This window comes from Ovis canadensis, chromosome 25 (assembly GCF_042477335.2).
Source record: "Ovis canadensis isolate MfBH-ARS-UI-01 breed Bighorn chromosome 25, ARS-UI_OviCan_v2, whole genome shotgun sequence".
Taxonomy (NCBI): Eukaryota; Metazoa; Chordata; class Mammalia; order Artiodactyla; family Bovidae; genus Ovis; species Ovis canadensis.
In genome coordinates, this window is record NC_091269.1 from 35,971,169 (window position 1) to 35,996,735 (window position 25,567).

Below are 25,567 nucleotides of genomic sequence, written 5' to 3' on the forward strand. Positions count from 1 at the left end.
AGAACAAGGCTTCCGTTACATTATTAGAGTATTATAGTAAGGGAACATTTAACCAGTCATCAATATTCCCAGGTGGTTAAAAAAAGAGCAAATGATATGACTATATCACTGATTTATCAAGTAGGGTTCCTCAACTAAACCAGAAAATGACTACTTTTTTCTCAGTTCTCCCAAAAATGGTACCAAACTAGCACTATTCCACATATACAGAAGTTAAGTCATTACACAGAATGCAGGTCTTGGGGCATTAGGGCTTAACTGTTTCTTGAAATGTCAGTTAACCAGACTGTAAAATGAAGCAAGACTATTTGTTTACTTACAAGACAATTCCTAATAAATTAAGAAATACCTGAAACTGTTTGCAGAACGCTTGTTTCTATGTAGAGAACACCTTGTGAGAATATCTATCAGAAAAATCCAAAACTCATGTACTAGTTTTTATAAGTGAAAGTGAAGTCACTCAGTCGTGTCCGACTCTTTGCGACCCCATGGACTGTAGCCTATCAGGCTCCTCCATCCATGGGATTCTCCAGGCAGGAATACTGGAGCGGGTTGCCATTTCCTTCTCCAGGAGATCTTCCCAACCCAGGGACTGAACCCAGGTCTCTCACATTGTAGGCAAACACTTAACCGTCTGAGCCACCAGGGTCTCATCAAAAGTCACTTATTTGCTCACTTCATCTGTCTGTTCTTAAATTTGTTGTTCAGTTGCTCAGTTGTATCCGACTCTTTGTTCTTAAATATTTTCCTTAAAAATTGATTATTTCATTATTTTGTCTCACCATTCTTTTCAATGGTCTGCCAGTTAACCTTCCCCAAAACCCACTTTATCATACCTCTTTTTTGTTGAAAATAAAATGATAAAAGATAAGCAAACAATGAACTGAACATAAAGCCCTCAAATAACTTACTAGAGTAGCTTGGGGTAGTAGAGAGTACATGGCTTCTTTGGGGAGGGTTAAGTTTTCTCTGGCTTTTAAGTCATTGGGGTTCACATCCCAAACAGAGAGACACCACTGGGTCCCCTTTGAAACAGTTACTTAATATCTCTAAGTCCCTATCCCAAATCTTCAATAAAGTAGTTTATACCTTTCTCAGCTTGTGATGTGGTATTTATAAACGCCCTGGCACAGAATATGCCAGCTGGAAAGACTATCAGGAAATACCAGTTAAACTCCTATCACTGTAAGCTTTCCTGAATCTTTGCTATCCACATGCTTTCCCACTTTGGCTTGATCTTCAGCTTCATCCAAACACATCTTTTCACTGCAACTGAATAATTCATGCTCGTCTTTTATCCTAAACTTTTGAGATTTTTTTTCTTTCTTGGAATCCTGCTTTCCTCCTACTAAACAAACCAAACTCTATCTATCCAATTCTTCCATTAGACCTTCCTTGCTGCTGCTGCTGCTGCTAAGTCGCTTCAGTCGTGTCCGACTCTGTGCGACCCCATAGACGGCAGCCCTCTGTCCATGGGATTTTCCAGGCAAGAGTACTGGAGTGAGGTGCCATTGCCTTCTCCGAGGCCTTCCTTAACTATATCATTTTATAGTGATTTAACTCTTCTTTGAAAAACTCTAGATGTAGTCTATTAATTTTTTGACATTTTATCATAAAATTTTAGAGAAGGTAGACTAGTGTTAGGTAGTAGACTCATTAAAGTGCTATTTAAGTTCTGGCAGCAAAGTAAAACTGGAATACTTTTCTACCTTGAAGACCACCAAAACGAAGAAAGGCATAGACTGCTGAGTCTCTGAAGGTAAAGTATTTCACTGCTGAATATACAAATATACTCACATTTTGACAAATTCTGTTCTTTGAATTTGAATACACTAGCACAATATTTAGTAAATGTTCTACAAGTAGTAGATATTTGATAAATACTGGATTGATTAATCAAATGCCATAATTTACATAACTTTCTTGAAGGAACTAAAAAAAACTATCACGGGATTCTTTTTTATCTTTAGGTTCTTTTACGTAATAAGAAAGAAAGTACTGCGATTTTCAGTTACATTTCATCAGTGACCTCGGACTATATGTGCACATAACAAAAAGAAGTTGTAAACAAAATAATTCATACAGAATATTCAGATTTTTAAAGAAATAATAATTAACGGATGCAATGTTTCTATATGAGTGATAAACATAAATGTTGAAATATAAAAGAAATATACCATCAAAGCTATTTTTATCAAAGATAATCAGTAAAGAAACTGAAAGTTGTACACATTTTCAGGTGAGAGTTCCAGATATTTTTTTCTTATCTTTGTTATATAAATCCAACAGGGATTAAGACAATTTAACATTTTTACAAATCAGCAACTTCAGGAAAGCTGTACTGTCAAATTAATAAAATGGCCAGTTCACAAATCATTATAAATATTTAAAGAACATAAATATGAAGGGCAGATGTGATTCCCAGAGGAACATTCTACATAACTGTGAGTGACAACAAAATACTGAGTGTTTAGTCCCACACTGTACTTAAGCCAGCTTCCCAGGTGGCCCAGCGGTAAAGAAGATACAAGAGCCGCAGGTTGGATCCCTAGGTTGGGAAGATCCTGTGGAGCAGGAAATGGCAACCCACTCCAGTATTCTTGCCTGGAAAATCCCATGGACAGAGGAGCCTGGCGGGCTACAGTCCATAGGTCCCAAAGAGCTGGACACAACTGAGCATGCTTATACTTAAAATCCAGTGATTCTCAAACTTTTCCACTTAAACAATCCTCCTAAACAAAATGTTGTTATAAATCCTCCTTGATAAAATATTGCTAGGAGAAGGAATGTATACCCCTGTGAGTAGCATAATATAAAACTAAGCCACACTTCTAAATATCTCACACTTTATCCTAAAAATTCATGCTACAAAAAGATATGCCACAGTTATTCTTTGGCTTTGCCTGTCTTATGACACATAATCATGTACTCTAAGTAATATATTTGGCCCATTTGGGAAGCACTGACTTATTCCAGTGTTATGTGTATCTGAAAAATATTTTCCTAGATTATGATACTGGAAAAACTTCATTTTATAATGTCAGGGATAAATAATAGTGAAAATTATTTGACATATTGTGAATACTAATTATATAAAAGGTATTTTTAGGTTTTTAGTATATATCTTAATTTTCAAAATGTAAATATTAAGTCAACTGTAGAAAAGAAATTTTTCTTTACTTCAGAAATTAAACAGAGATTAAACAGCTATCCTAAGGGAATTGCTGATTTTTAAGTTCCCTCCCATTGATACCTTTAGCTCTATTTATTCATAGCTTTAATTTTGTTGCCTATTCATTTCAACTTCTATACCTAAGTTTCCCTCTCTCAGTACCTTTTATCAGTTTAAGTTATCAGCTTTTTAAAATTTACTTTGTACACATTAATATTCTAGTATCAATCTTGATCCTTCTGAAAATATTTCCTCACTCCTTGCCTCTTAACCACTTCATTTTACAATCTTAAAGTAATGAACACAATAAAACTGCCCAGTAAAAACTGCTGCCTTAATAGTAAGTTTACTCTAAGCCCTACTGTCAAAATGTTTATGATACTAGAGGCTACTTCAGTATATTTTTTAAAAGCTTTGGTGATTTGACATTTTAAATTAAGGTTGAATCACACAGTGTTTTTAATGTAAATATTTAAGTACATTAAAAACCATGGGTAAACAATGCCACTAACCATTTTCCAGCTTGATTTGCAACCTGCTCTTCTAACTTCTGCAGCTCCAACGTGTAAGCCATTATTCGAGCATTGCACACCATGAGATTCTTAACTGCCTGCAAAATCTGGCCTTTTTGAGTGCTCAAAGAAAGGAGTTTCCATATTCCTTCTCGTATTCGAATTTCCAAATCCATTTTTTCTTGAATGCTGCAGTTCTTAGAAAAGAGAGAGGAAAAAACACATTTTAAAAGGCAGAAAAACACAGAATAGTATTTCTTTATATTCCTAAAAAATAAAAAATGTACTATCTAGTATAATTTTATAACATATCCAGAAAGTAATAAAGTTTTAATATATGATAGTATAAAAATTGTTAAATATACTCTCTGCAAAATCTTAATATCTTGCTTTATTAGGGAGCCTTTATAATCTACTAGAAAAACAGAACAGAAACAAAAGTGAGAAATACTACATATTTTTACTGTAATTGTACAAGATTGAACAGTGTCCCCAAAACATTCTTGTCCTCCCAGAACCTCAGAATGTGACCTTACCTGGACAGTTTTGTAAATGTAATTAGTTAAGATGAGGTCATACTAGATTCATTTTGGCCCTAAATCCAATAACTATTGGCCTCATAGCAAAGTCACACGGAGAAACAGAGGGACACACAGAGAACTCTATGTGAAGATGCAGGTAAAGACTGCAGTGATGAGTTTACAAGCCAAGGAACACCAATATTGCCAGCAACCATCAGAAGCTGTAAAAGGCAAGGACAGATTCTTCTCTAGTCCCTTCAGCAGGAACATGGCCCTACAGATACTTCTGGACTCCAAAACTGTGACAGAAAAAATTTCTGTTGTTTTAAGCCATTCAATTTTTGTACCTTGTTACGGCAACCTTAGGAAAACAACACAAAAATATAATAACCAAGGTGAACAGTATAGCCTATGTATGTTTCATGTAAGTTGCACTGTGAAAAGGCAAGATGTTAACTGATGATACTGAATTAACCAAGGAAAACCTTCCTAAAAGAAGAGATGTTGAATAAAGGAACTAAGGTTTCACAGCAGAGAGGTTAACAGGCTATTTGTTAGAGTAAGCAATGTAAATAAAATCTCAGAAGCAAGAGAGTCAAAGCACTGTACTAAGAAAATGTCAGGAGCTTTAGCTTCCTGGACCAGAGATTTAGAACACAGTTTTGTATAAATTTATTTTAGCTTTAAGAGTCACCATGAAACTACTAAGTTATTTTAGTTCTGAAAGTCTTTTATTCTGCACAATGATCTTGTAACATCCTGGCTCTAAAAGCAAGTTTCAGATACAACGTCAAAATTCTATAAATTGATACATACTCTTCTGATTTGATTCAGTGACTTTTAAAAAAATTATAAATCACTAGATACTTATTTTGATGTTTAGTTGCTAAGTTGTTACTTTTTACTGTCTTACAAATGTGTTAATGCTTCAGTATGTCTACTTCTAAAAATAGATCACCTTGGTTTCTGTGGTTAAAAAGAATGCTATAATTTACCTTTTAAATGAAATAAAATCTGTATCAAAAATATGAATGAATCTAATAAAAAAAAGTTTCAGATACTGAAAAGACAATCTTTTTTAAAAAGCAGAAAAGTTAGAGCAATAGTCTATGAAGATTCAATTCAGTTCAGTCGCTCAGTCGTGTCTCTTTGCGACCCCATGAATAGCAGCACGCCAGGCCTCCCTGTCCATCACCAACTCCTGGAGTTCCCTCAAACTCATGTCCATCGAGTTGGTGATGCCATCCAGCCACCTCATCCCCTGTCGTCCCCTTCTCCTCCTGCCCCCAATCCCTTCCAGCATCAGGGTCTTTTCCAATGAGTCAAATCTTTGCATGAGGTGGCCAAAGTATTGGAGTTTCAGCTTTAGCCATCAATCCTTCCAATGAACACCCAGGACTGATCTCCTTTAGAATGGACTGGCTGGATCTCCTTGTAGTTCAGGGACTCTGAAGAGTCTTCTCCAACACCACAGTTCAAAAGCATCAATTCTTCGGCACTCAGCTTTCTTTACAGTCCAACTCTCACATCCATACATGACCACAGGAAAAACCATAGCATTGACTAGACAAACCTTTGTTGGCAAAGTAATGCCTCTGCTTTTGAATATGCTATCTAGGTTGGTCGTAACTTTCCTTCCAAGGAGTAATCGTCTTTTAATTTCATGGCTGCAGTCACCATCTGCAGTGATTTTGGAGCCCAAAAAAGTAAAGTCTTACACTGTTTCCACTGTTTCCCCATCCATTTGCCATGAAGTGATGGGACCAGATGCCATGATCTTAGTTTTCTGAATGTTGAGCTTTAAGCCAACTTTTTCACTCTCCTCTTTCACTTTCATCAAGAGGCCTTTTAGTTCCTCTTCACTTTCTGCCATGAGGGTGGTATCATCTGCATATCTGAGGTTATTGATATTTCTCCCAGAAATCTTGATTCCAGCTTGTGCTTCTTCCAGTCCAGCGTTTCTCATGATGTACTCTGCATATGAAGACTACTCAAAAAGAAAAACTGTAGATGATTTAACTTGACTATCCAAATCCATCAAATGTACTATTCACATGCAGAAACAGATTTAATTATGTTCTATAATTACATCATGTAATCACTATATAAAAACCTTCTTTTGTAGCATAACTCAAAACTGATGTACTATATAAATGTAGTCATTTGCTACTTTTCCTTCTTTACACATGACTGAATTTCAAAAGCTCCATCTCATCTTTTTATGACTTGTCAGTCCCAAAGTAAATTCCTTTTTAATGTAACTGGTTATCAATTACAAGAATTATCTGTGTGACCCACAGGTCTATAGAAATAAACTCTGGCAGGCAGGTTAGTATTGGAGAGCGCACTTACAGAGTAACTTGAAACTGGGATGAAAAACTACCCCACAACTCAAATATAAACAAATACCATCTGGTGCCATTAAATTCAAGTTTTCTTTTTAAATAGTAGTATGAGGCAGCCTGTTGAACTAGCACAGTCATTCTTAAAGCTGGCTATACATTAGAATCACCTCAGGCAAAGAAAAACAAACAATTAGGATTTTTGGAAGTGGAACCTGCACATTTTTTGTTTTTTTAAGTTCCTTTGGTGATTCAGTGCACAGTCCAGGTAGAGAACCAGCGCTGGACTTCTTGATATTCCCCAGCAATCTGGAAAACTGCAGAAACCTTAAGGAACCAGCAGGTGGCCACAAAAACACTAAGGAATTGGTTTCTAAGGTTTCTATCCTGTAAATGAAGATTGTCTCTCTTCATCAACTATTGATCAAGACTTCATAAAACTGGAGAGACTTGGAGTAGAGTGGAGAAAAGAAATGTACAGTCAGGGCTTTAAAAAAACTTACAGTATTTGTAAGATTAAAAGTTCATTAAAGAAATGAGATACAGCTGGCAGATATTAGAATTCTAATGCAAAGAACAGACTCGTCGGAAAAGACCCTGATGCCGGGAAAGATTGAAGGCGGGAGGAGAAGGGGACGACAGAGAAGGAGATAGTTGGATGGCATCCCAACTCGATGGACATGAGTTTGACCAAGCTTCGGGAGTTGGGTGACGGACAGGGAAGTCTGGCATGCTGCAGTCCATGGGGTCGCAGAGTCAGACATGACTGAGCGACTGAACTGAACTGATCCTTTAGATCAGGCTTCCCAGTGGCTCAGTGATAAACTACATGCCAATGCAGGAGACGCAAGTTCGATCCCTGGGTCAGGAAGATCACCTGGAAAAAGAAATGGCAAACCATTTCAGTATTCTTGCCTGGAAAATCCCAGGGACAGAGGAGCTTGGAGGACTACATACAGTCCATGGGGTCGCAGAGAGTCACAGCTGAGTTACTGAGCACACACATCCTTCAGAGCAGGGGGCAGCTAACTATAGTTAACCCAGTGCCTATTTTTGTAAATAAACTTGTACTGGCGCACAGTCACGCCCATTTCTATTGTCTATGGCTACTTTCAAGCTACAAAGGCAGAACTGAATAATTTCAAGAGAGACTATGCGGCCCACAAAACTGAAAATATTTACCATGTGTCCCTTTACAGACCTGGTTTGCTGATCCCTAACCCAGCCAAATTAACATACATAGTAAACTGTGACCTTACCTCCCTTACTCTACAGTGAGTGGATGTGGATCTTGGAGGGCTTATACAAGCGGGATAAATTAAGTGTATTTTTTTTTCTGGAGTATAGTTGATTTAAAATGTTGTGTTAGCTTCTGTTTTTAATGTATTTGTGGAGAAACAAAAGGACCAGTTTTGCATTCTCCATACAAGTTCTCTTACTGTAGTATATACTATATGATCTCTGGGTCAAGAAGATCCCCTGGAGAAGGAAATGTCAACCCACTCCAGTATCTTTGCCCGGGAAATCCCATGGACAGGGGAGCCTGGTTGGCTATAGCTCATGGGATTACAAGAGTCGGACACAGCTAAGTGACTAAACCACCACTACCACACCAGAATGTACAGTACACATCTATGCTTTATATAGAGAAAAAACATCTCTGGTCAAGGAAACTACTCTAAATAAGAAAAGCTTCATGGAGTCACAGGATTTGGTTTTAGTTAAAAAGGGGTACAAAGCTTTCCAAGGCTAGGAGTGATGTCTAGTGCCAACCACAGTGAGAACAGTGATTGTGTAATGACAGTAAGCATTCAATGGAGATGCTTACTGACCTCAGAGAGAGAGCAGGCAACTAAAATCATGTTGGTAGAGTCAAGACTGACTAGGACACCGACATTCTAGGAATCTGTGAACTAAAATGGACTGGAATGGGTGAATTTAACTCAGATGACCATTATATCTGCTATTGCGGGCAGGAATCCCTCAGAAGAAATGGAGTAGCCATCATGGTCAACAAAAGAGTCCGAAATGCAGTCCTTGGATGCAATCTCAAAAACGAAAGAATGATCTCTGTTCGTTTCCAAGGCAAACCATTCAATATCACAGTTATCCAAGTCTATGCCCCAACCAGTAACACTGAAGAAGCTGCAGTTGAATGGTTCTATGAAGACCTACAAGACCTTTTAAAACTAACACCCGCAGAAGATGTCCTTTTCATTCTAGGGGACTGGAATGCAAAAGTAGGAAGTCAAAAAACACCTGGAGTAACAGGCAAATTTGGCCTTGGAATGCGGAATGAAGCAGGGCAAAGACTAATAGAGTTTTGCCAAGAAAATGCACTGGTCATAGCAAACACCTTCTTCCAACAATACAAGAGAAGACTCTACACATGGACATCACGAGATGGTCAACACCGAAATCAGACTGATTATATTCTTTGCAGCCAAAGATGGAGAAGCTCTATACAGTCAACAAAAACAAGACCAGGAGCTGACTATGGCTCAGATCATGAACACCTTATTGCCAAATTCAGACTTAAATTGAAGAAAGTAGGGAAAACCACTAGACCATTCAGGTATGACCTAAATCAAATCCCTTATGATTATACAGTGGAAGTGAGAAATAGATTTAAGGGCCTAGATCTGATAGACAGAGTGCCTGATGAACTGTGGAATGAGGTTCGTGACATTGTACAGGAGACAGGGATCAAGACCATCCCCATGGAAAAGAAATGCAAAAAAGCAAAATGGCTGTCTGGGGAGGGCTTACAAATAGCTGTGAAAAGAAGAGAGGCGAAAAGCAAAAGAAAAGGAAAGATATAAGCATCTGAATGCAGAGTTCCAAAGAATAGCAAGGAGGGATAAGAAAGCCTTCTTCAGCAATCAATGCAAAGAAATAGAGGAAAACAACAGAATGGGAAAGACTAGATATCTCTTCAAGAAAATTAGAGATACCAAGGGAACATTTCATGCAAAGATGGGCTTGATAAAGGACAGAAATGGTATGGATCTAACAGAAGCAGAAGATATTAAGAAGAGGTGACAAGAATACACAGAAGAGCTGTACAAAAAAGATCTTCATGACCCAGATAATCATGATGGTGGGATCACTAATCTAGAGCTGGACATCCTGGAATGCAAAGTCAAGTGGGCCTTGGAAAGCATCGCTATGAACAAAGCTAGTGGAGGTGATGGAATTCCAGTTAAGCGGTTTCAAATCCTGGAAGATGATGCTGTGAAAGTGCTGCACTCAATATGCCAGCAAATTTGGAAAACTCAGCAGTGGCCACAGGACTGGAAAAGGTCAGTTTTCATTCCAATCCCAAAGAAAGGCAATGCCAAAAAATGCTCAAACTACCACACAATTGCCTCATCTCACATGCTAGTAAAGTAATGCTCAAAATTCTCCAAGCCAGGCTTCAGCAATACGTGAACCATGAACTTTCAGATGTTCAAGCTGGTTTTAGAAAAGGCAGAGTAACCAGAAATCAAATTGCCAACATCCGCTGGATCATGGAAAAAGCAAGAGAGTTCCAGAAAAACATCTATTTATGCTTTATTGACTATGCCAAAGCCTTTGACTGTGTGGATCACAATAAACTGTGGAAATTTCTGAAAGAGCTGGGAATACCAGACCACCTGACCTGCCTCTTGAGAAATCTGTATGCAGGTCAGGAAGCAACAGTTAGAACTGGACATGGAACAACAGACTGGTTCCAAATAGGAAAAGGAGTACGTCAAGGCTGCATATTGTCACCCTGCTTATTTAACTTCTACGCAGAGTACATCATGAGAAACGCTGGACTGGAAGGAACACAAGCTGGAATCAAGATTGCTGGGAGAAATAGCAATAACCTCAGATACGCAGATGACACCACCCTTATGGCAGTAAGTGAAGAGGAGCTAAAAAGCCTCTTGATGAAAATTAAAGTGGAGAGTGAAAAAGTTGGCCTAAAGCTCAACATTCAGAAAATGAAGATCATTGCATCCAGTCCCATCACTTCATGCCAAATAGATGTGGAAACAGTGTCAGACTTTATTTGGGGGGTTCCAAAATCACTGCAGATGGTGATTGCAGCCATGAAATTAAAAGATGCTTACTCCTTGGAAGGAAAGTTATGACCAACCTAGATAGCATATTTAAAAGCAGAGACATTACTTTGCTGACTAAGGTCTGTCTAGTTAAGGCTATGGTTTTTCCTGTGGTCATGTATGGATGTGAGAGTTGGACTGTGAAGAAGGCTGAGTGCTGAAGAATTGATGCTTTTGAACTGTGGTGTTGGAGAAGACTCTTGAGAATCCCTTGGACTGCAAGGAGATCCAACCAGTCCATTCTGAAGGAGATCAGCCCTGGGATTTCTTTGGAAGGAATGATGCTAAAGCTGAAACTCCAGTCCTTTGGCCACCTCATGCGAAGAGTTGACTCAATGGAAAAGACTCTGATGCTGGAAGGGATTGGGGGCCAGAGGAGAAGGGGACGACAGAGGATGAGATTGCTGGATGGCATCCCTGACTCGATGGACGTGAGTCAGAGTGAACTCCAGGAGTTTGTGATGGACAGGGAGGCCTGGCGTGCTGCGATTCGTGGGGTCGCAATGAGTCGGACATGACTGAGCGACTGAACTGAACTGAGGACACATGACAAAAGCATGTCTCTCAATAAGCGCTTGCTATCAAGTCAAAGGGAAGCCTCATCTCATAGGTATTTGAAGTTAGGTTGATAAGACTAAAGGGCTAGGGCAAGGCTAAGAAGGAAATAGATGACTTAGATGTGAAAACTTAGATAATGTAGGAAACAGAAATATACTAAAGTTTAAGAGCTAGAATGGCACACAAAGTACAAAGAAAATGCCAGAACGGTGGAATTAAGCACTGACTTAAAAAAAAAAGAAAAAACGAAGCTGGCAGCTGGTAAAAAAACAAAACTGCATGAATCCAGATAGAACCTCCACCCATCTAATGCATATAGTTAAACCTTGTTAACCAAGAGACTGCAATGAAAAAGCCTGCAAAATAGCATATACAGATACATTCTTTCCAAAAGAAACTGTGTGTATTTTATGAATTGTTTATGTACAGAGGAAAGTCTGGAAATTGTTAACAATGCTCATTCTGGGGAATAGAACTGGAGAAAGAGTTCATAAATTCATGTTTCTAGGATTACTTTTCTGCAATGAGAAAGTATGCCTTGAATTTTTTTTTTTTATAAAGACTGCAAAAGCTCAAACATTTATAAGAAAAGGTAGGTGGCTGCTTCAACTATTCAGATAAATGGGGCAAAGGTAGTAACAAAACCAGTCATCTTTCAAGCATGTATGAGTGCTAGGTACTGTTAAGTACTTTAAGTGGAGTCACTCAGTTGTGTCCAACTCTTTACGACCCCATGGACTGTAGCCTACCAGGCTCCTCCGTCCGTCCATGAGATTTTCCAGGCAAGAGTACTGGAGTGGGTTGCCATTTCCTTCTCCAGGGGGATCTTCCCGACCCAGGGATCGAACTGGGGTCTCCTGCATTGTTGGCAGACACTTTTACCATCTGAGCCACCAGGGAAGTCCATTAAGTACTTTAAAGAGGTTCTCAAATTCCAACAACTGTCTAGAATAAGCAATTTTCCCATTCCACAACTGCAGAAACTGCAACTTAGAAAAGACAGCTAACTTATGCAAGGTTCCACAACAAGCAGAATTGGATTTTACCTTAATTGGACTTCAACGCCAATATTCTATGCTGTGAGTAGTGACAGATAACTCTAATGTTCAAGTAGAGAAGTTATACTAGTGAGTGACCATCTCAGAATCTTTGGGCCTATCCCTATCTTATGGCAGGTTCATTAATACCAAAGGAAATACAAAAATTCAGTGTTAGTCAAGTATAAAATTTTTTTACTGACCCTCAGTATTCCTGTTAGATTACAACCTATTACTATTTACAATTTTTCTCCATGATCCAAACAGAAGGGATTCCACAACGCAATTATCTTAATTTGTTGCTACCTAAGAAATCATTAAGTATTGTACTTTCCTACATGTAAATCATCTCACCTTTATGTATATTTAAGTATTTCTTGTCATTCCACATAAAACTTCTTTTATGACCTTATTCTCATCTCTTTTGTACCATTCCAAAATACTGCTGCTACACACAGCTCAATAAGTACACCTGATCGGCCCCACCAACACCTATGTGATAAATGCAAGAGCCTCAAGATACCACCAATTCACTAGAAATCAAATTTTAAAAAAATAATTAGTACAATCAAAGTGAAACAGAGCGGGACCCTTAAGGTCCCTGCCCCCCACGTCCTCAGCTTACCTTTTTGCCTGTGAAACATCTTTAGCCTAACAATAAGTTTAATCAGAGAAGTAAGAAAATACAGAAGCAAAGAAAAGCTTGAAAACAGGACAAAACAATAATATCAATAATGTAGTCAGTAGGAAAGTCAATGCCATTTAGTTCCTTCTCAAGGGCTGTAGATAATATTCTAAGCCATATCCCATGAGCTGACTTATGGATACTGAAACTCCAACCAGGAGGAACAAGCTAACTGTTAATACAAGACCAGACAGTAGCCATCACAGAAGCTGCCATAACTCCAAGAACTGGTCTCAAAGAAATGGGAACAAACCTATCCTGGAAGTGAAGCTTAACTATACTTAAAACAATCAAGATGCCACTGGTCAGACTACCCATGACAATTTTAAGATGACTGTCAAAGCTGACTGTGCTATTTCTGCATGCAGCCCCCTCCCTCTGCCTATAAATGCTCTTGGCCACTTGATACTGGGTGAAGTCAGCCTTTGGACAGGAGTCCGCCCTCCCCCAGGGCTGCTCTGGTGGCTCAGAGGTAAAGAATCTGCCTTCCACTGCAGGAGACACAGGTTTGATCCCTGGGTCAGGAGAAATCCCATGGATGGAGGAGCCTGGTGGGCTACAGTCCTTAGTGTCACAAAAGAGTGGAAGGACTGAGTGACTAAATAACAACAACTGCCCTCCCCCACCCTGTTGGCCTCCAAAATGAAGTAAACTTTCCTTTCCACCAGCCTTGCCTCTTTATTGGCTTTTAAGCATTGAGCGGCCCAGCTGGATACCATTTACAGTTTAAGGGGAAAAAAAGGTACACAACAAGATAGAAAAAGAAACACTGTGCATCGAAATGTTAGAGATTTTTTTAAATGCTGCCATAAAACAGTATAAATTACTGATAAAGTTACTGCACTCTCTGCAGTCATGCTTTAGTTTTCATACCATTATGAAGACGTTCTAATAGCTTTGTATCTGCTGAGGATTCTAAGATTTCCAGAAAAGAAAACAGGTTTCTAAGCAAAGATAATAGGTTGGACCATACGAAATTGCTAATATTCTACCAATTCTGATCTACAAAACTGGGAATTTCATATGGTTTAACCTACTTCAGAAATAGGTAAAACTGGAGATTAAATTGGAAGTGGATATCCCGTTCAAAGGCAGAGTTTTCTTTCAAGCCCCATCTTTTAAGTGTTCTTTAAAGGTTGAGAGTGGAAAATATAATCTTTTAATAAATGCCAAGAAATAACAGAAGAATCCACTAGCAGACCAACTGTTTCTCCAGTTCAGATGTTCCAGTTTGCTTCTCCATCCCGCCCCATCAAGTTTATACAGCATGTAGACACAGCATCTACAGTAATTGTGCTTTACATCAAATCTAGTAACAAGCAAACTGTTCTCCACTGGCCTCGGGTGGGCTTCCGGAAAATCCTGGGGCTCCCAGTCCCCCGAGTCAGCCACACTTGCAAAAAGACAAGGTCCCCATCCTGGGAGGAGGGGTGAGGGGCAGGTGCGCCCCAAACTCGCTTCCCCCTTCCAGGCCAGCTTCCTTCCTAAGAAACTGGGGGCGGGGGTGGGGAGGTGGGAACAGGGAGATCTCCAAGGTCCACTAGGGCCCCAAAAATGCAGTCGCCTACTTTTTCCTTTTGTTTCTGGCCTCGGCTGAATTGAGACGCGGACTGGGGCGTTTCCCGTCGTCCAGACAGAACTACCGCTTGAGGACCTGAAGCCGGGCCCCTCCCTCACTCACCTGCTGGGCCGCAAGCCCCGCGGCGCGGAGCTCGTGTCCCCTCAGGACGTGCCTCTCCATCTCCAGCGCCACAGCTAGGGCCGCCGGCACAACTCCGAAGGTAAGGTTTGAAAAGCGCGCCCCTGGCTGGAGCCGCGGAGGACGCCAACCGCCGGCCCGGCCGTACCAAGTCCCAGCGCAGGGGAGGGGGCGAGGGGGCTGAGAGCCGGCGTGCGCACGCGCAGAGGGCACCCCGCGCAGCCCGAGTCTCAAGTTTGCCGAGACCCGAGTTCCCGGCGCCGGCTGGGAAGTAGGGAGCAGCCGGCCCACTTAAGGGAGAGGTTGCGGTGTGGGCGGGCCTGGGACAGGAGTGGGCGGGGTCGTGGGGAAAGCATAGCCCACTGAACGCACCTGACCGGAAGGCCCGTTTAGGCTTGTGGTTTTCGAGGCCAGCCTTTTGCATGCGGAGCCTTCGGCCTGCATCTCATCCAAGGCCCGCCAGAGCTCTCGGGGTCAGCTGACCCAACGTGCAGTCCCTGGACTCCCGCAGACAACCTCAATTCCAGAAAACCAAGTGACACTGCCCTCAGCGATTACTCTCTCACACAACGCAGATTGTCACCCGAGGTCACTTAGAAGCCACGGCCTTATTAATCAGGCTGGTGAGACGTCGTGTCAGGCATTTCACAAGGCTTTTTCTTTTGTCCCCAACGTCTCTTTGTAATTCCAGATGCCCCTCCCCGCTGCTAAGTAGTCTGTTCTTTCTTGGAAAACACCCTTTCATTACTCTTTCTCCACCAACATCCAAAGTGACAACAGAATGAGGTATTATTTCCCCACTCTCATTTCTTGCTGTCCCTGCTGCTGCTGCTGCCTAAGGCACGTCAGTCGTGTCCGACTCTATGTGACCCCATAGAGGGCAGCCCACCAGGCTCCTGTCCCTGGGATTCTCCAGGCAAGAACACTGGAGTGGGTTGCCATTTCCTTGCTGTCCCTAAAGACAAATATAAAGACCCTTTTAATTATATTGGGAAATTAATTATTGGGAATTAATTATAATGCCAAAACATGGAATCTTTAAAAGTCAAAAGTGAAGTCCCAAAGATTTCAGGCCTTTGTAAGTTCTTTAAAACCCCATTGTCCTTTTTTTTTTGAAGTTTGCATAATCATAATTTATTAATTAAATGGTCTGTGTATGAAACAATTCATAAACTGGACATCAATCACTATGAAATGTCTGGGTATTTTATTCATCTTCTAATAACTGTTAAAGACAAGCCTATATAGCAGATAACAGGAAAAATATAGATATACACACACATCAAGTGACCTTGTTAAAGTGAATTCATACAGTGGACTCTGAGTTCTAAGCTACCTATCTATAATACAATGGAGTTTTTTTAACTATACCAAAAGAAGAGCTCCCTTCTTTTCTTTTGGCTTGACCACTCAGTACTAAAAAGGAGAGGATTAAACTACTACACATTTTATATATATCAACTTCTTTAATATTCATGAAACCTTAACAGATAAATATTACTACTTCTACTTATAGGCCAAAATTCTAAGAAGTTAAGCCACTTGCTCAGTTCAGTTCAGTTTAGTCGCTCAGTCGTGTCCGACTCTTTGCGACCCCATGAACCACAGCATGCCAGGCCTCCCTGTCCATCACCAACTCCTGGAGTTCACCCAAACTCATGTCCATTGAGTTGGTGATACCATCCAACCATTTCATCCTTTGTCATCCTGTTCTCCTCCTGTCTTCTTGAAAAAGCAACAGAAGCTTCTTTGGCTTCTAACATGTTTTTTCTCCTAAGGGAAGAATCTATCAAAACAACCCTCCCACCCTCACCTCTTAAAGGCCTGGGGCACTTTTCATTCCTTAAGTAAAATGAAACATTCAACATTTTTTGTTTGCCTGAGACCGTCCTTATTTGAGTCTGTTGTCCCAATCAGGATTCCACAGATCTTGTCTTGTTCTAGTTAGAAAGTAAAAGTGAAGTCGCTCAGTAGTGTCCGACTCTTTGCGACCCCGTGGACTGTAGCCCACCAGGCTCCTCTGTCCATGGGATTCTCCAGGCAAGAATACTGGAGTGGGTTGCCATTTCCTTCTCCAGTTAGAGTGGATATTAAATTATGTGGTCACATCCACACGGCTTTTTTAAACCAGTTAGTCTGAAGATGATCTGTGAAAATATAAAGGATGCCCTTTCTCTCATAAGGGTAATTTGCCTCTTTGAGGCCCTGGACCAGTGATTCTAGAAGCTGCCCATCTAGGAATGGCCCTCCCCTTACATTAGGAATGCCTGAGTCATTAGGGATGATGACCTACATCCTTACACAAAACCATGAAATACGTAGAGCTCAAAGCTACTGATACAGAGTTCAACTCATTTTCTCCAAATACAGATCTGCATTCCAGAGTCGTTAGGTACCCTTCTGAGTGCACACCTCTCTCTTATACTTACCACTTTGTGATATAATTATCCCCTACTCAAAGTGAGCCTCATGAACCTAGTATAGTACCTAACCCAGAAATATTGGATGCTCATCTCAACCATATATTCTTTTTCACATATCACACACAGCTCTCGATCAAAATACTTAGAGAAGCCATCACTTCAGGGAAACAGGACCAAGCCAACCAGTTGTTTTTTGTTTTGGTTTGTCTTTTAAATAGCTGCTTATTTACTGAACCTGGAGCACATTAGACAAACAACCAATTTTAAATTTGCATCTTTTAACTCAGTTTTGAAGTGTTTACACACACACACACATACAAATTAGCATGCAACAGTTGTCCTAAGGTAAAATATAGTCACCTTAAACTGTTGCAAGTATTTTCACCCAAAGTTGAAAAATTATTTACCCTGAACATGAAAACCTGTAACAAATTTAAATTTATTGCATAAAACTCATTCCTTGTAGTTTTCCCCTTGCAAAGATCAAATATATATATATAAATATATATATATATAAATATATATATATATATAAAAATATATATATATAGTAACCAATATACATCAGTAATAACATAATCCTGGCTCATCCCCACACCAAAACCAGATGTTCCGTTAATTTTAAACCCATCATCAGAGACCAAGAAAAAGTCTCTGACAAAACAAAATTCACATGTGCCAAAAAAGAAAAAGCCAAGAAAAATAAAAACCCTAGTACTAACAGTGATGCTCAATACCCTTATTAAAGTGGCCAAAATGCCACTGATCAAAAATAAAATAGCAAGCCAACCAATTTTAAATTAGACACTGAGGTAGGAATATTTGATGAGTAAATACTAGGTACATAATTGGAGATATACTAGGAAAAAGAGACCTAGGAAAGGTCATATTTAGTAATAATCTGTAGAACAGACAGTTGCTGTTAAAACTATTCTTTTTGGAGAAGATACAATGAGGTTCTATCTCTATTATTCATCAAGGGATGTGTTCAGGAAGTGCTCAAGATACAACTATTATACAGTGATTAAAATAGCTCAGAGTAGGAATGCTATTTCCTTAGTTATACTCAGGTCCTTTGGTATTGCTGCTAATTTCATCAAACAGTTTTCTCTGGTGTATGCAATGTACATGAAAATTGAATAATCCATGAAAACCACCAAAAAATTAAAGATATCACATGAAGTAGTTTGGTCAGCTTGAGGGTGAATGAATGAATGAATTTTAAAACTCCCAGAAAGTAACAAGTACTACCTTTCACCATCTGAGATGTTTGAGAGGTAACACTTGGTGGGGGGGGTCTCTCATTTGACAGATAACAGCCCACCCTCCTTGGGTTCCCACAGTAGGTAGAGTCTCACCGAACTGCCCAGGCATAGGAACTTCAACTGGAGGTTGAGTGATGGAATTACTGTCCTATCAATGTCACTTCCCATTGTAAGTTCAACATTTAATATAAGTATCAGTTATAGCTAATATAACAAATACTTAATAATTAATAGAAAATCAGTCTGGCATAAATGGGACAGCCAATTTAGATAATACTAATAAATATTAAAGTATATTTTTCTTCTCTTTATTAACCATACTCCTTTTGTTAACTCTCTAAAAGGCCAAGAGAAAGAAAAATAGTAAATTTGAACTCAACTCTTACATAATAGACCCATTTTTTAAAAATGTGATTTGCCCCAGAACAGGTAACTTGTGGTTTCTGATATCCTCCTGAACATTCTTTTTTTTTTTTTTTAATCCTATTAAAAAACATTATCTTGGTGCTTCCTTTACTCATCTGTTAGCTTGAAGGTAATGAACTTAGAATGAACCTCACAGACTAGAGCTGTATCTTGAATTATATACATAAAAAAGAAGGAACTGAAGTAAAGATGCTAAGCAGAGGTGCAACATTTGCTGAAATGAATAAGCCATAATCTACAAACAGCTGAAGCATCATGTAATCATAAGAAGAATATGCACAGAGTCTGAGAACTTATGAGCCCTATGACCTTGGGCAAGCTACTCAGTGTCCTTATCTATAAAACAAATATAATAATACCCAGCTTGTCTTTTAAAAGTTGTTGAGGTACTCAAATGAGGTAAGATTCGTGAGAGTGCTTTGTAAACTGATTATCCAACACAAACATGAGGGATTGTTAGGCAGGAAGAAAACACCAGTACCTACAAGCGACCCAAGGAACACTGAGAACTGAATGAGAAAAGCTTATATGAATGGGGTTGGATATAGTCAAAATATATCGTTCACCACTGAAAAATAATACCTAGATTATATAGAGAGAATTCCTGCAGATCAGAAAAGTCCAACTGGAAAATGATCAAAAGTTATGGTAGGCACGTATTACAGGACAGTAAATCCAAATGACAAAATGTGTAAAAAGTTGCTCAACTTTATCATTAGTTTTAATCTGTACATGGAGGTACTATTTTATAGTCACTAGACTGGTAGATAATAAGTTTGATAATACTAAGGATTGGTGACGATACAAATCAAGAAGATACTATATACTGATAAGAGGGGAAGTAAATTTGTTATATTACTTTGGAAAAAAAATTCAGAGCTATCTTGTAAAGTTGAAAGTGTAAATACCCAACAGTTCCACTCTTAGGCCTGTACATCCTGAGATAAATTTTTGCAGTTGTGTACCAGCAACATTGCTTGCAATCACAAAAATATTAAGGCAAGCCAAAAGTTCATTTCAGGAGACTGGGTAAAAAAACTGTGGTGATTTACCCAGTGAAATATTATATATCAATAAAAATGAATAAACCATAGATACATGTACTGTCATGGTTTAATCTTAGAAACACTGAATGAAGCAAGCAAGTTAAAGAGTGCATAAAATATATAATTTCCAGAAGACTAAGAGAATCTAAACAGTACACTGTTTAGGAATACATACATATGGTAGAAGTTTATACTATAAAAGAAGAGAGTGCTAAAGACAAAGCTCAGGACTGTACCAATCCCTGGGAGAGAGGCAATGGGATGGAAACAGAACATACTTTAGTAATGGTAATGCTTTAGTTCTTAAATTAGGTGATGGGTTCACATTTTAATGTTTACCTGGTAGGTAACTTACCTAAATATTCTTTTATGTGTCTCAAACATTTCATAATAAGAAATATTTCTATAATATTTATAGTATTCTTGTATAAGTTAAATAATGGTGATAATGTATGGTATTTTAAAAGATACTTACCAAAATAATAATACATTTTTTTGGCTTACAAAATAGATTTACCTTTAATTCATTTCCAGTACATATTATACTATGTGAAAAGTTAGAAGTACAGCTGTGATACATTGGTGCCTGTGCCCTGTGAGAGACGAGAACTGGCCATCTGGCCATGTAGATTTATCTGTGAACACTTAAGAGCCATTCTTTAAAAGCCTGGGTAAGAGGAGGGGGTGGAATTTGCAAAGGATGAGAGGTTTTGTCAGTAGGTGGGGATGAAATTAAGTGCAATTTGAGTTATTACTGTTAATAGGACCTGCATATTACACATAGGCCTTAGGATATTCGAATGGCATTAAAATCGGAGGGCTCCATACCAAGCAAGCAATCAGCCGGAGGAATTAGTTTTAAGATTGTAATCAATGATCCTCAAACTATAGCACACAAAGACTTTTCAAGGTTTATAAAGGCATGGGCACTTTTAAAGGAATCATCATCATGATCTTCAACTTATGTTCTCCACCCTAAAATTGATCTACATAACAACCTGCCTGCTCTCTAGGCTTCACATAGGTCCCGTTTTCGCAGCCACCTTTTCCCACTTGACAAAGAAGGGCATCCCGGTCACCCATTCCTATTGCATGCCCCAGGGTATAAAAGCCATCTGGGAGCCAAAGGGACAATTAAATTTATTGGTGTTGATGTTGCTCTAAGCAATGAACCACAGGCTTAGGGCTTACATTCATAAAAATGAAAGCCAGATGTAGACTTGATATTAAAAGCTGTCTCATTCTAGCATTATTTAATATTCATCCATGGATACATAAACTACCTGCAGGGAAGAAAAGGCTCATCCGTCTCATCATGAGATTCATTTCCAGGAAAATTTTACTTTTAATGTATAATATTGATTCATCATAATCTGTGATCAACTTATTTTGTTTCTATCAGCTATGTGCTACTAATAATTTTAATAACGCAACCCAAAAGAAAACTCTTGACAATGAAATCTAAAATTCCAATTAACATGTGTATGTTGCAGAGAAACATGATAGGATGAGCAATAAAGACCTCTTAAGCATAAAAATATTTTATAGAAGCACAAAATTTTGTGGAGGAAGTGGGATAAAAATACAAGTTCAAGTAGGAAGAGGAACACTAAAACCTGCAGATGAAATTGTTCATATATTTGAATGGCGGCTGAGTCTTTGGCATTTTGGGTTCCATTGGACACACTAAATACAATGTTTTAATTTTAAGTTATAATTTCTCAATACATCAGCTATTGCATCCTTTGTAACTATTTAGATATATGCTAAAACATAACAGATGCCACCTTAAAATCTATGTAAGGGATAAAATTTTTTTAGGTGTTTTACACAAAAATGTTTGAAAAAATTCTGATTTGGATATCTAATAGCACCACGCTACAGTACCCAAACACGTCTGTGTTTAACAGAGGACATACACCTGCAGACTCACCTCCTCAAATATCTCTCTGATTCTTCTCCTTCCACTTTGCAGCCACCCCAAAACATGGCCTCTCATATGGACCTCTAGTTTCCAGAATGGACCCAGCTCCTTCTCTAGATAACTTCTCTAGGTAACTTTTTTTCTTTACGTACATTAATACCATCAGTTAGGCTAAACCCTTTTCTTTCCACTTTGGTTCTTTAATGGTTCTCCTTATGAATATATCCACCATTGTTTTCTCCTTTTCAAAAGTGGCCAAGATACTGCTCTCTCACATAACATTTTTAATCAGCTTTTTAAGTTCTCACAAAATAAAAAAGCCTGTTGGAATTTTTATTAGAATTGCACTGAATTTAGAAACAAATGATATATTTAGGATATTGGCATTCCTATCTATGAACATTACATATGCTGCAAATTTAGATCTTCTTTAATGTCTTTTATTGAAGTTTTACAGTTTTTTCTACATAAGCCTTCCATATCTTTTGTTCCATTTTTGGATTCCTATATCTCAATATTGGAAATGAAGCTTTAAAGATATGTATTCTATTTGTGATTAGTGTATAGAAATAAAATTGATTTTCATCTGTTGGTTTTATATCCAGCTACCATGCTAAAGGCAATGGCACCCCACTCCAGTACTCTTGCCTGGAAAATCCCATGGGCGGCGGAGCCTGGTAGGTTACAGTCCATGGGGTCGCGAAGAGTCGGACACGACTGAGCAACTTCCCTTTCACTTTTCACTTCCATGCATTGGAGAAGGAAATGGCAACTCACTCCAGTGTTCTTGCCTGGAGAATCCCAGGAGCCTGGTGGGCTTCTGTCTGTGGGGCTGCACAGAGTCGGACATGACTGAAGTGACTTAGCAGCAGCAGCAGCAGCAACCATGCTAAAGGGCTTGTCTGGTGGTTTAATGGGTAATTAAACCACCTGTGATACAGGAGTACATAGGAGAGGTGGGTTCAGTCCCTGGGTTGGGAAGATCTCAAGGGCATGGCAACTCATTTCAGTATTCTTGCCTGGAGACTACCATGGACAGAAGAGCCTGGCAGGCTGTAGTCCATGAGGTCACAAAGAGACAGACACAAATGAAGCAAATGAGCGTGCATGCAGGCAGCATGCTAAATTCCCTTATTATTCCCAATAAATTGTGGGTTTGGGCGGGTATTCTATGTAGATGACTAAGTGTGAATCATAACAATTTTGTTTCTTTCTTTTCTAATTCTTGTTATTCTTTTTACATTACTTAACTGCAGTGGCTAAGGCAGGCGGCCATTATAATGTTGAAGTGGTGATGTAGGGCATTTTTGTTTTCTTCCTCAATTTGAAGGAAATGTTTCTAATGTTGATTTCTTTATCTCAGTAAGTATACAAAGTCAACCTGTACACTTTGATTTATGTTCTTCATTAAAGCACTAACTCTTCAAAAAATGGCCTCTCCTCTGTTCTCTGTATTCTGTCATTCCAGAACTGAAGTTTGTATTCAAATTTGGCTAACCTTGACTTTCTACCAGAGAGGATTTGTCTTTGCTTCTTCTGGGAGCCAAAAGACTCTAGGGACCTGAGACCAGTTCGGCCAGATTCTTAGGCTTTCTATAAGGATCTCAGGTACAGGTCCTTCTACTTGCCACTGATAGAGCAAAACCCTGTGTGCACATTTAGCTTACAGCTCTGGTTTCAACTCAGGGTTTTTTGTTTGGTTGGTTACTATTATTCTGATTTTAGTCCCGTAGAGATTTTTCTTTCTGGAGATCTCAGCAGTGCTATAAAAATTATGTTTTATGCAAAACTCATGGTTCCTGCAAATTTATGTTTAATGGTTTCAGGAAACAAAATATTATTCACAAAATCCACCATGCTGCTGATATTGAAGTCCACAAGTAAGGATATTTGAACAGCAAAAATAGAAGAAGTAAATAATTACAGAATAAAAAGCAGTCTTAAATTGCACATATTTGATTTTAAGAAAAACTCACCGTATTATCTCTTTCTCTTTCTCTTTCTGTAAATGTAGCCACCAGGAAAAGCTGCTCAGTGTCACAACAAGGTCATATTCCCTGATGTTCACTTTGAATGTGTCCAAAAAGGAGAATGGAAAGACAGAATTTTTTAAAGGTTATAACAGAGACTCATGGAGGATAATTGGACTGGAAAGCCCCTTCCAGGTCTAATCAAGGAACATTTCTCTCCTCTTGGGATAAAGGATCCTTACAATATCAGCCTACTGGGATTTCCCACCTGCTACACATCAGTAACTGCTGTGTCTCCCATTTTTTCCCAGGGAATAGTTATTGATGTTACCATGAGCACATTTTACCTGTGTGTATTGGATGTTTGGGGAACAAATGACTTGCCTTTTTAGTTCATAGATTTTTTTGACTCAAGAGGAGCCATACCCAGACATGAAGTGAATTTCTTCCTGATGTAGGAACTGTAATATATCACCCATAGAGCTTGCTCTTTGAACTTGATGACCTCATTGAAAGGCCCTTCTGGCACTGTTATAATCAGAGACATTCACAAAATATTTCTGATTTGGTTCCCTTGCTCATAGCTTTGCCTGTTTACATCCCTCTTCAGAACTCTTTCATCTTGCAAAACTGAAACTCTATGCCCATTAAGCAAATATTCCTTATTCTCTCTCCTCCTCGCCTCTGGCAACCACATTCTTCTTTCTGTCTCTATGATTTTGATTAGGTATCTCATATAAGTGGAATCATACACTGTTTATCATTTTATGATTAGCTTATTTTATATAGCTTAATGTCCTCAAGTTTCACCCACATTGTAGTGTATGTCAGAATTGCCTGAGAGTCTTGTTTTGGCTGATGGATCGTGAGCAAAAGTGTCTGTCCAGCAGCTTTAAGAGCAAGTGTGTGATTTGATATAATTTTCTTTCCTTGTGTCCCAGTGACAGGCAACCTTACAGATGATGGATAGTACAATACCCTGGGTTTCAGAGTGCGAGAACTAGAGAACCCATAGACGTCTAGTGATGGACATGTATTGTGGGCAAGAAATGCATCTTTGTTGTTTTGAGCCTCTGCACCTGGGGATTGTTTGTCACTACAGCATTACCCAGCCCATTTTCATCGATACAAGTACCAGACTAAGAGATGGTATTTACATTATAGTCTTAGCCCTGCCACCTATCTATACGCCAAGTCACTTGACTTCTTTAAGTGTAAGTTTTCTCACTTGTGACATAGGATTAGTCATTCTCCCTTCTCTGCTTCACTGGATTTTTTTTTTTTTTGTATCCAGCATTTGTGAAAGTGAAAAATTTAAACCATGTGCAAGTATATGCCAGTCGTATCATTAACAACGTTGGATTGGTTTATTCGCCCCTGTATAATGCCAATCTCCAGGAAAAAAATTAGAGAAGTCATGCGAAGCCAAGGATATATTTAATTCAGGTAATGGGGAATGGATGACTTGATAATTTCAGCTTGAAGTGGTAATATTTCCACCTAAAGTAGCTAAATAACTATGCACACCTTCTTTTATAACCATAAAACTTTTTTTTTTTTTTACATTCTGTTAAAGTTCTATTATATCTTATTGTATCATTTTTTTTTCAGGTTTAGTTTTTTATTTTTTAAATTTTAAAATCTTTAATTCTTGCATGTGTTCCCAAACATGAACCCCCCTCCCACCTCCCTCCTCACAACATCTCTCTGGGTCATCCCCATGCACCAGCCCCAAGCATGCTGCTCCCTGCGTCAGACATGGACTGGCGATTCAATTCTTACATGATAGTATACATGTTAGAATTCCCATTCTCCCAAATCATCCCACCCTCTCCCTCTCCCTCTGAGTCCAAAAGTCCGTTATACACATCTGTGTCTTTTTTCCTGTCTTGCATA

The 25,567-nt window shown here is 38.9% G+C and overlaps 1 protein-coding gene across 1 annotated transcript in view; it reads right to left on the minus strand.

The window, feature by feature from the left end:
- Window positions 1-14,881, minus strand: part of RTKN2 (rhotekin 2) — a 129,454-nt gene extending 114,573 nt beyond the window's left edge. The window contains exons 1-2 of the mRNA XM_069571757.1: window positions 14,600-14,881; window positions 3,685-3,881 (exon numbers count right to left, since the gene is read on the minus strand). Coding sequence (XP_069427858.1) covers window positions 3,685-3,881; window positions 14,600-14,659 — 257 coding nt within the window. The 5' untranslated portion in view covers window positions 14,660-14,881. The remainder of the gene's footprint in view (window positions 1-3,684; window positions 3,882-14,599) is intronic.
- Window positions 14,882-25,567: the final 10,686 nt, after the last annotated feature.